General features: G+C 38.6%; 1 protein-coding gene across 5 annotated transcripts in view; it reads right to left on the bottom strand.

The window, feature by feature from the left end:
- Positions 1-12,354, bottom strand: part of rptor (regulatory associated protein of MTOR, complex 1) — a 337,285-nt gene that overhangs the window by 113,184 nt on the left and 211,747 nt on the right. For all 5 annotated transcript variants that reach the window (XM_041216771.1, XM_041216772.1, XM_041216769.1 and 2 more), the window contains 3 exons: positions 9,971-10,111; positions 5,960-6,080; positions 3,000-3,140 (listed from right to left, as the gene is read on the bottom strand). In XM_041216771.1, coding sequence (XP_041072705.1) covers positions 3,000-3,140; positions 5,960-6,080; positions 9,971-10,111 — 403 coding nt within the window. The remainder of the gene's footprint in view (positions 1-2,999; positions 3,141-5,959; positions 6,081-9,970; positions 10,112-12,354) is intronic.

The raw sequence follows: 12,354 nt of genomic DNA, 5'->3' as shown, positions 1-12,354 counted from the left end.
CCTTTAAAATGAAGTGATGCCACTTTACAATTATCTAATTACAACATATTTTAATCTCTGTTGGTTGATACCTTGGAAAATTGAATTGAGAGGTACATACGGTCCAGGCTGAAGATGCCAGCTTTCTCTGGAGTGTCACTAAATGTGTTAACAACAGATTCTACAAATTTTCTGAACCTCAATTAGAAATGAATGCACTGCATAATATGACTGAATATTCATGAATTGGTTTTAGATTTACAACTTCAGTGAAGTGGTATAAGTTTTACACACCAGATACCATTAGCAAAGATTACTGAATAACAAACTTTTTTTTGTAGCTGGATAGTACTTTTGCATTGATCAAGCACTAGCTCATAACTAACACTTGAAATATCACATATTACAGAGTAACCTTGCACATTAAATACCATATCTCTTTCAGTGTACTAGGCTCGCTGAACAGGTTCAAAACTGGAAAGGTTCAACAGAAGCTGACAGCTGAATTATTTTATTTCATATGCCAGAGCACAATTCTTTCTATTTCCTTTCATAAAAAAAGACTTATGTCATATAAATTTTAAAGATCAAATCAGATTTAGGATTTTGAGTAACTTAAGGTCAAATTTATTGCTGCTTTTCCTGTGCTGCAGAAATGTTTAAATCTATTTACTTAATGGAGAATTTTTATGGCTGGACATTGAAGTCTTAATCACTTGCATAAACATCAGTAAAATGTTACGTTAGCTTTTGGTTCATTAATATTTGGATAATTAATGACGTGAAAGATTTGATATGTATTCATCCTAGATCTGTGGTTACAATGACTACAGTTTAAAAATGTATACCTGCCCATAAGAGAGCAGATATAATTTCAAGCAATTTGTTTTTTTTTATAAAGAAGTGCAAAGACAAAGGGGTCAAAGATGGGTTCCTTGAGAATGATGATAATTGCAGATTTGAAGGTGAAGGAGATGCTGGAGACAGAAGTGTTAACAATAAAGTCCTGCCATTTGCGGGGGTTACGTTCCTGCAAAACATTGCAAATAGTGAAATCACGAACAACGAACATGCTTTTCCATGGGGCTGACTTAGGTTCCAGCCATGCCAAGGGAGCATTGGTTTGGGCAGTTACCCTTTCTAAATTGCGGTGCAGTACCTGCATCTGACAGATAGGGGAGCTTCTGAGCAATACATCAGTGAAGATTTCAAGATGAACACAGCCATTATTGCAGCGAGATTCTGACATTTCTGTGTTAATTCCCTCGTTCAGGCTGCACTTCAGTTGCCAGCATTCCGATCTCTGCTCCATTACGGTTGTTGTCTCCCCCGGGGAAAGAGAGAGGGAGAAGACGCCGCGGATGAGCAAAAACTGCTCACGCGATGCGCTATTCAGTGTACAAAATGTGGGTGAGTGAACCACGAAGCTGCAAACAGCAGGATTTTAAGGTATCAGCTAACATGGGGGCGAAGATGGGTTGTCAGCATTTTGATGGGAATAGGATCAAGCAATGGACAGGATGAATTCAGAGAGATCAAGAGGGAATAGAGGAAGGAAACCAGAAAAAGATGTGAGTGCAGGGGTAGAGGAGGGGAGAACCTTTTGGGACGTTAGGTCTGGTGGGCTAGAGGGAAGCGGTAGCTCAAAGGATGGTCTCAGCGATAAAGAAGTCTACGGCTTCTCACACTTGTTGGTGAAGGTGAAGGGGCAGGGAGAAGGGTATAGTGAAGAAAAGCATTGAAGGTTATTTTTGCATTCTAGAATGATGCAGGAATAGTCAGCAGTTTTGGCAAAGGAGTTTAGGGCCCAATGGTGCTTTGTGAGGTCCAGCCAGATCTGGTCATGAATAACTAATCCTGTTGCCTGTCATAAACATTCAAGTCTGCAAACCTTGGGCAGGAGTCAGGGTAATGATGAGGGTGAGAGTAAGAGTAATGGTTTTAATGGGGATAAGGGCATCAAAGGAGGAGGTGAGGGTATGATTGAGCAGGATGGTAACCACAGAAATGTGGTGAATGGAAGGCCAATGTCTAAACAATTTGGAATTTGGATGTGTTGTATGTATCTTAGGGAGGAGCTTTTACTTACAAGGGCAGACACACAAAAGGAAGCAGGGGGCGGGGGGGTGTTGCGGTGAGAGTGGAGTGATCAGAGATGGCTTTTATCTGCAATTGACATGATAGGGGTAGACAGGCCACATGAAATAGCATTTCAAGGGAGTGGTTGTAAATATGGGTAGTCCATTATATCATTGTTATGGATATAATGTGAATGCAGTTCAACTTTACATAATTAATTCTCCAAACATTGACTGGATATCTAAGTGTGTGCTCAAATACATCCATAAAAATTTCCATTAGCAAAGAAAATGGATTTTAAAACTTACAGCACAAAGAAAGGGTAAGGTGTTTAAGTTACAGTGAAAGGTCTGTCTAAAAACAATTCACATGGAATTGGATCACTGTGTAAAAATCAATTGCACAGATATTTGGTCCAACTTACAGTGGGATACAGAATAAATCTGCATCGAATAGTTCATCTGATAGTTTCAATTATGGGTCTGAGCCTCTTCAATGTGCATGGAGTCACAACCAAACAAAGTTGCTGACAAAGTTTCAAATCAAATACACAACCAGTCTATGACATAATGAAAGCTGTGTGGGTTTTCAATTAGATCAGCACTGGCCAGTTTAGTTTACTGAACCTATTTGGGAGACAAGATAATGAGCCATAGAAAGTGCTACATTTGGACACTGATCCTTCTTCTTATTCCTATTCTCTTCCAGATGTTAAGCCAGATGTGGTGACTGCTGTGTCTAAGGAGGGAACAGATTCAGCGTATTTTGTAATTCTTCACCATTGTATCTGGTGAGCTCTTAAATGAAAGTCAGAACATCATGTAGTTACAAACTACATTGTTAGGATTCACAGCAACCAATTATGTAGGCATAGGAAGTCTGTGCCAGCCAACTATTATTGATACTAATACCTATTTATCACAGGCTGCAGTCATACTCACTTTCTTCATTTAAATTTAGATTTTGAAGAGACTTATTCAAGTTCCGCACCGAAGTAGCTGCACGGATATTCCCATAGGAACTCACTGAACGAAGCCGTGGGGTGGCTGGCCCATCACGCACTGGTGTAAAATTTCCAGGCTCTGGAAGTGCAATAATGAAACATAAAGCATAAATATAAGCAGCATAAAGAGATAATGGTTAAAAGTAGGTATCAAATCTGTCCAATTTTGATTGTCCTTTTAAAATAACAACTTCTTTGTGGTGGAGTGTGCATGGGAGGGTGGGGGTCGAGATGGGCATCCTCATGGTCCAAAACTAAAACCTGTAGACACCATGAGACACTTGACGATGGTTCCAGTAAAGCAATTAGGTGCCAATGGAACCATAACCCAAGGAGCCAATGTTTTTAGGAGCAAATTGGAAAGAGGAACGTTGTTTAAGAAAATTAAATAGAAAAAATGTTATCCAAACCCTAAAATTATGATTACAGAATTGTAATTGTTTTTGGTAGGGAATCCATATCCTGCCATTTTAGATTTTCCAACGAGTAATAGATGTTACGCGGGACACCGGAATACTGTTACGCTCCATGTCATTAATGGATGGTGGCATACATGCACACATGAACAAGTATGATATAATCACTGCAGGTGTAAAGGATTAATACCCAGGCAATTTTTGGAAAATTACATTCATTACGCGCATCTTTTCAAAACATAAACTTGATTAAACAAGGCAACAGTTATTTAAGTCAGGGCCCTCCGAAGTCCAGAGTATCTTCTTATAGAATGCTTAAATTAAAATGTGGCAAAGAAAATAAAAATTCTATTTGGTATAATGGAGTGATTAAGATTTCTAAACGGTGTGGTTCAATAATTTAATCTATAAGGAATGTGAAAGGTGACAGCAAATTCAAGAATGAGGACTATTTAACTTGGTTCAACGTAATTTACTTATAAACCCTCTCCCCCCCAAACCCCAGAAATGTATCTGTTAAGAACTGATCGGTAAATTTTTGTACATACTTTTCAAGAGTACAAGAGAGCTGTACCACTGAATGATTCAGATTGAAATATATGTTTCAATTTAGTGACGCCATTTCTTATTGCCTACAGCTGGCATTCCTAATCCTAGAAATGAAATTCATCGCAGTATTGTTAGTTTGGTGAAAGATGAAGCAATTTTATTCAATTTTGTTGCAGGTATATTAACACTTCGAGTCTGCTATTAGTCTCAAAAGACAGACAATTATAAAAGTCAATTTTGCTGAATTTGAAATGTTAATATTTAAATGGAAAAATTAACCTAGAAATTTCCCGAACTTTGTCGCATGGGACATTACTGCAATTTATTTTTGACGTTCCATTTGGCTGGTAGATTGGAGGGTGTTGGCAGAATGGTAGGTTACATGCCGCCCACATGCCGTTCAAAATAGTTCATGTGGATTTAGGTACTACCACTTAAAACAAACTAAGCGCAAAGAAGGAGGCAATTCTCCCCAGGTTCCTCTGCCAGAGATCCGCTAGCAGGTGGAACATTTGCTGCCTAAACCTGAAAGTGGTCCAGTTTTTGATGCATGGTTTTCCATGTTAACCATATGAAGTAAATCACATAGGGGAAAATTAAACTTCCAAAGTGCCTTCTGAAGGCAAGAAGAACAGCAGACTGGACAATTGAGAAAAAGGGCAAGGGGTTGAACTGAAGATGTAAGTTTTGAGAAGATTTTTGAAGCTGGGGAGAAAGATAAGAAGGCCGAGATGTTTAGGGGGAGCAATCTAGATTTTGGTGGCACTTGGGAGGTGGGTTGAGGATGTTAGTGGCTGAAACAACGGAAGGCTCTGTGGCCGAAGCTAAAACAGAAAAAAAGGGTAAAGCCAGAGCAGCAGATTCTGGATCTAAAGGTTTCAGGCTGCAGGAGCAACACACAGGCCAAAAGGAACAGGAAATCAATGAAATAAAAGCAAAATGTTGTGGATGCTGGAAATTTGAAAAAGCAGAGAACGCTGGCAGGTCTGACAGCATCTGTTGGGAGAAAAGCACTTAACGTTTCGAATCTACTTCTCTTTAGCGCTAAAGGACGGTCATATGGACTTGAAACGCTAACTCTGTTTTTCTCTCCACAGATGCTGTCAGGCCTGCTGAGTTTTTCCAGCATTTCCAGTTTCTCTTTAGGAAATCAATGAATATTGTTCAGAAGTGAGACTTTGTAGCAAATTCATTGTATGTGCCCATCACTGTGTTGAGAGATTCCAGACATCAGTTGTAAATTAACCTCTTATTAGCTTGAAGATCTGTCCTTTTTTTTCCTATGTCATAGGTTAGCCCAGTATTCCAGATCCAAGTTTTTTCACTGCTGAAATATTTGGGCATCATGATGGAAAACTGTAGGGCTGTCCTGGATGGATGAGTTAAGATAGGTTCAATGGCATTCCTCAATTGTCTGAAGAATTTCCGCTGCAAGAATTTGCTAATTTAATTTCCAAGATGATTGGCTCAATGAAGGGAAACATTCAGAAATGTGAAGAGAGAAATTCCTTTCAATGCCAATTATTGTGATTGTAGCTTTGCCCCACTCAAGGACTTGAGCATGAAATCTAGGCTGCTAACAGTAATAAGGCCATGAAGCTATCTGACTGTTGGAAAAAGAAACCTGCCACCCACCGTTATCCAGCCTGGTCATACCTGGTCTCTTAATTGCCCTCTGGCATGAACATGCAAAGTCACTCAACTGGACCAGGGGTGACCAGTAAATGCCAGCCTTGCCAACAATGCTCACATTCCAAAAGTGAATTCAAAAAGAAGCGCTCAATTAAAAAACAAACATTTTTGGCAAGCTTCACTCATTTCATTTCAGCAAAGCACAGGGCTTAATTTACCATATCCTTAAAATCCATTTCCATGTTGCTTTGACTTTAATTTGAATTATAAGGTCTAAGAAGTCCATACTGAACAGGTATACCTATCACATTCGCAGGGGAGGGTAGTGAGTAGTTCTTCTCTTCTTCCATGAATTGTAATGCCACAGTGCAGAAATTACTTTCATACTGAACGACAAGATGACTGAATGCCACAACCAGCTCCTGCCAATTAAAAAACAAATCAGTCAGCTGAAAATGATTAACCTTGGAATAATTTCAATAATCTAATGTAGATTTACATCATTGACCAAAAACAAGTGGCAGTGACAACTGCAAAAAAAAGTCACCAAGTAACATAAATCCAAATAGAATGTGCTATAACTACTGTAGATCCAAGAAGCAAAAAGATTAAAAATCATTTCTACTCTTTTGTCACATCATGGAGAATCAAGGACATAATAGTAACTAGATAAAATCTGCCATCACTCAAAACACCACAGCATGAAAGTGGAATTAAGCAGCCCCACTAGAAAATTAAATCTCAAAAAAGGAATTAAAAAAACCACACGTATTCTGAAAAGTGGAAATAAAAGACTGGAAAACATCAGAAAGAGAACAGATTAAAAGCCCACTTCAATGGCATAAATTCAATTTTTGTTAACCTTTCAAAAACGGACTCGATTACATAATTGAATGTTCCCCTGTTGTCAGCATATTGATGAACAGTACTGTTAGTTTGTTTTGTCAGGTGGACATTAATAGGAAAACTTTGATTAAAAACATAAGGGGTGGGGAGAGGAAAACATGGCACAGCAAAGGAAACTAACAGATACTAATTTACTTTATATTAGAGTCAGAAATCAATGGAATGTCTCCTGGTTGAGAACACTGCATCTGCATCATGGCATCCTGCTTTTATCTTAAAATTAGCAGTTCCCCTGTGGTTTCCGTGGGTGGAAATACTCTTACTGTATTTCAAATCAATAGATTGGCATTCATTCTTTTGAAATGTCATTTAGTCAGTGTTGTACAATACGTTTCCTAACGATCTGCACAATTTCTTCCCTCATCTCATCTGAAGTTACTGACTCACACTGGAAAACAATATCACATATGCCATTAGCCCTCTCGTATATCATTCTGCTAGCCATTCCTAAAGGGCATGTAATAACAGTTAAGTGCCAATAGGCCACTATGACTGGGGAGGGCATCAGAAACTACACCAATTGGGCAAGAATACAACATGCACATGTGTACTTTCCAAGTTTTGGGTCATTAGGTATCCATCAGGTTGGGAAGTCTGGCAGAATTTCCCCCCTTCGATAGCACAGGGAGAATTGTAAAGCCCCTACCAATATCCTGACTGAGATCAGTCAATTCAGTACGGATTGGAGATCAAACCTGGTGTTTTCTGGTCTGTATTACTCAAAATAAAATGGCTCATTTACCTTATTTTAATAAAGGCAAAATTACCTCTTCACCACCAGATGCTCTCCAAGTGATGACAAGGCAGACATATTAATCTCAATCTGCAAACGCACTATTTATATGGTTTCAGGTGACAATTTAGAGGAAATTCAACCTTTAAGCTTATAATGCTTCAGCTGTTTACGTGTCACTAAACTCATGTGCTTCTCAAAGTCAAGTGGAGCCAGTGATTTAATAAAATTTCTGCTCGAAAACATTTGTTGTACTTTGCTACTCAATATAAAAATTTTATAATAATGAAATGTATTTTACATTTCACTATTTTTGCCAAATTGATAATATGCTGATATTGATAACAGACTGCTACACAAACCTGAGTTACAACTGCTAAAGCTTCAGTTCATTCACCTAATGAACTGTACATCAATTCATTACCACTTTGCAAATTTGCTTAAAAACATGCTCCAAGCATTCTATCACAATTTTCTAGCCACTCAATAGATTTTATGTGGAAAGTCCAATTACAACGTGGCAATCTGTGTACATTGACTACAGATTCATTAGTCCTAATCTTGAAAAGCCAAACCACTCGACTGCATAACATCTTTCAATATCTCTATTGCTCCTTTCTATTTGTCACTGCAAAGGGCAACTTCCACACGTAAAAGTGTGCTCCCCATGATTTGAAATTTAACCCAATGGCCCATAAATTGTTGTAAGGGTGTATCTCGTAGCCAAGAATTGGATTTTTACCTCATCCTGCAGATCTTGTTATTTTTGCACCACAAATTGCTGGAGTTGCAAATTGATAACAGTGCAGCAAAGTGAATGGGGCACCTGGAGCCTTGGGGTATTGGGTCCTATGATCTATCTCCTCGTCCAATGAAACTTAGGGATAGAGAAAAAAACAGAGCGAGCTACAGAGAAAGGAATAGGGTGAATAGCATCAAATTAGATAGCATCAAATTAGAAATAAAGAGGGGGTAATAGTCGATTAAGAGAGAAATAGACAAAAAGGAAAAGTAAGAGAAAAATTAAAATTTACAACACTTTTAGGAAAAATTTGCTACCTACAGAAGTGATACTCCAGTTTTACTCTTCCCTTTCTGGGCCTTCAAAGTTGAGTGCCGTGTCAGGAAAATAAATCACATCATTAAAAGGATACTTACAATATGAATTACAAGTCCCAAATTGCTGCAGTGTGATTATTTTGTATTAATGCCACGAATCTATTTAAGATCTGTGGATCTGACACAATTGGGAGGTTCACACTGCAATACTAATTTTGTGGATTTGTCAAAGCTAATCATCCAGCAATACATGATGTATCCATGCACTAATAATAGTGGATTTCATGAATTTGCCATTTTTCCTGCTGTTTAAGGCCATTGTGTTCAGCAAAAGCTGCAGTTTCTTTTATTGAAAACCCATTACTGCACAGCACACAGGATTCCATTCTGCCTCAGACACTTCCAAAAGAAGATATCAGCCATACCAGACGACACTTCTAATAGTTTTCAAGCTATTAGGCAAGTTTATTCATTAATAGAGTTAGCTGCAGAGGCAAGCAATATGTTGAAATCAAAACTATTTGAATTCTTCTAGCAAAACTTATGGTGAAGCACTTTCAAAGAAAATGCAATATATTCCTCAATGGAATATAATCTATGGACAAATTATGCAAGTGTGATCTTGCAAAGCATTGTTTACCAGCTCATTTCACAGCAAGACAATGCAAGAGTCAGCTTTTAAATAAATACAATCCCTACGAAGAACAAACACCTCCTTTCAAGGCTGGTCTGTGTCAGATAAAATGATCAGCGAAACAATATCAACATTCTGTTGACACAAAGACCACAGGGTATCGATGAGGACTGTAAACATATATTTCAGTTTGCAATTTAACATGATTGTGACCAACAGGTTATATACAGGAATAGTACGGGGGAAAAGAATTGCCAGGATTGTTCTACAGAAAGCCAGCACGGATTTAATGGGCTGTATGGCCTCCAGCTGTGACATAAGGACTCTATAACTTCATTCACTTTGGACAACTTTCTTCCACAGCTTGCCCTCATTATCAGTGAGGCACAGTGGATACAAACCAAACATCTCATCCACAGCAAACTGCTGACTTTTAATGAATGTGTTTTAAACTATTCAAAACTAAGCAAAAACAACAGAAGCAGAAACAAAAAGGGCAAAAGTTGCATGTGCTAAATTAATCAGTGCCTTAGCTAAACACAATGTAGTAAACTCAATAGCATGAATCAGTGTTGGTCCATATTTCCTTTGCATCTCAAAGATACAAAAATTCTATATCTTATAATGGAAACATATATAAATGCAAAAGGTGTTTTCACAATTCTGGTCGGATTCCAGGAACACGCAGATCAAGTAGGTAGTCGTAACTTCAGAGTGTAGCTCTCCCCTTACCACTGTTGTGTTGCTGAGCCCCAACAACCCGATTTCTGCACTTCTGTTCTCAAGACTCTGGAAAGATTGAGCAACAACACTGTAGGCAGTGGTAGGCACTCTGGTGAACCTGTAACTAATGATATCAAACTGCCTCAAGATTCTGAAGCAATCCTCTTTTCTTCTAAAGTTAAAGTGGCAAAGGGAGTGATTTTTAGTGGAATATTTTTTAATCCAGTAGGCAAAAACAAAAGACAATGAACACCCACCTTCCTAACAACAGGACTTCCATCATTTATTAGCTGGGCTAGCATCATTGCTACATTGTGGTCAATAGTGGTGGAATGGTCAGTTCTCTCTGCTGAGTTACCTACAAATGTACCCAAAGCAAAGACAGCAGAGCAACGCACCTGCCAAAAAAAAACAAAAAGTTTGTTAAAATTCTTAAGAAAAACTTAAAAACTTGCAATTTTAGATTCAGCTGTCTATACTAGATTTCACTTTTGCCATTAGGGTGGTTTATAAAAAGGTAGTTTTTGTTTTGCCAGAGATCTGAGCGATTTGTAACTATTTAATATTGCTGTGCCCAAAATATCCACAAATCTCAGAAGTTTATCATAGGCAGGGAACAGAGTAAATAAAGCAAAAGTTATGTTTTTAAATCTATATTCATATAGAACATTTACAACAGAATATAATTAATTAAAATATATATAATTATTCACTGGACAATTTAAAAAAAATTGTTCAGGGATGTGGGCAACGCTGGCTAGGCCAGCATTTATTGCCCATCCCTAATTTCCCTTGAGATGGTGGTGATGTGCTGCGCTCCATGTGATATAGGAACACCCACAGTGCTGTTGGGACGGGAGCGCCAGGATTTTGACCCAGAGACAGTGAAGGAACGGCGACATAGTTCCAATCAGGATAGTGTGTGACTTGGAGGGGAAATTTACAATTGGTGGTGTTCCCAAGCATCTGCTGCCTTGTCCTTCTAGGCGGTAGAAGTTGCAGGTTTGAAAGGTGCTGTCGAAGGAACCTTGGTGAGTGCTGCAGTGCATATTATAGATGGTACACACTGCTGCTACTGTGCGTCTGTGGTGGAAGGAGTGAATGTTAAAGGTGGCGGATAGATTGCCAATCAAGCGGGCTGTTTTGTCTTGGATGGTGTCGAGCTTCTTGAATGTTGTTGGGGCTGCACTCATCCAAGCAAGTGGAGAATATTCTATCTCACTCTTGACTTGTGCCTTGTAGATGGTGGACAGGCTTTGGGTAGTCAGGTGGTGAGTTACTGGCCTCTAAATTCCCAATCTCTGAACTGCTCTTGGAGCCACAGTATTTATATGGTCCAGTTCAGTTTCTGGTCAATGGTAACCCTGGGCTGTTGATAGTGATGGTAATGCCAATGGATGTTGAGGGAAGATGATCAGATTCTCTCTTCTTGGTGATGGTCATTGCCTGGCACTTGTATGGTGTGAATGTTACTTGCCATATATCAGCCCAAGCCTGAATACTGGCCAGGTCTTGCTGCATATGGACACAGGCTGCTTTAGGTGCAATAGCATAAAAAGGCTTCAAAGGCAAGCAGTTAAGTTTAATGTAGTGTTAATGGTACTGGACTAGCAACTCAGATGTCATCAAATCCCTCCACAGCAAACTGAAACTGAACTCAATTAATCCAACACTAGAAAAAATTACATTTGTCATAAAAACTCAATTGGTTCACTACCCAGACAGGTATATGTGCTCTCACTACATGGTTGATAGTAACCTCAGTTGTAAAAAACAATTGCTGTCAAGAGGTACAACTAGGTTTAGTAATGCATCTCAAGAAGAAGCTGTTTATAAACAACTTTACAATTCCAGGTATAAACAAACTTCAAGTTTAAACAAATGAGGTCAATCAATGAAAAATCAATGAAAAAGGTGGGCTTCTAACTTGGCTGGAATCATTCAGATATAAACAATGATATAAATAATCTAAATTTAACCATTGGACCGGATGATTGTTTCCATGGTAAGGGTTAAACTTAAACTTAGGGTATTCCTGATGTGGGTTATCTAAATGCATTCCAGCACGTTTGCTGTTCCTTCACTTAAACTAACCAACTTTAAAACAGTATTTCTATTGTTTTAAAATCCTCCAGTGGGATTATTTTATACATACATGTTTCAAAAAGGTGCAGAACCCTTTCTTCAGTAACCATGTACTTACAATTGAAAGCCCTCATTTTGCAAAGGTCCTAAGTTTTGCATAGTCTGTCAATGAGTGATGAACTGGTTGAAATGTGGATAGTACTGTGCATAACAGAGATGTACTATAAAGAAAGAAAACTTGCATTCAAATAGCACCTTTCAGGATATCCCAAAGCATTTTACTGAAAATGAGGTATTTTTCCAAGTGCATCCATGTTGTAACGCAGGAAACACAACAGCTAGTGAATATGCACACAGCAAGATCCTACAAACAGCAATGCGACAATAATCAGATTTTTTTTCTTTTGATGTGATGTTGGTTGAGGGGTAAAAACTGACCAGAACACCAGGTAGAAATCTTCTGCTCTTCTTCGAAATTGTGCTATTCACCCGATGGGGCAGATCAGGCCTCAAATGAATGTCACATCCAAAATTCAGCACCAGCGACAGTGTAGCA

Source organism: Carcharodon carcharias, chromosome 22 (assembly GCF_017639515.1).
Source record: "Carcharodon carcharias isolate sCarCar2 chromosome 22, sCarCar2.pri, whole genome shotgun sequence".
Taxonomy (NCBI): domain Eukaryota; kingdom Metazoa; phylum Chordata; class Chondrichthyes; order Lamniformes; family Lamnidae; genus Carcharodon; species Carcharodon carcharias.
This window is presented reverse-complemented; position numbering and strand designations above follow the sequence as displayed.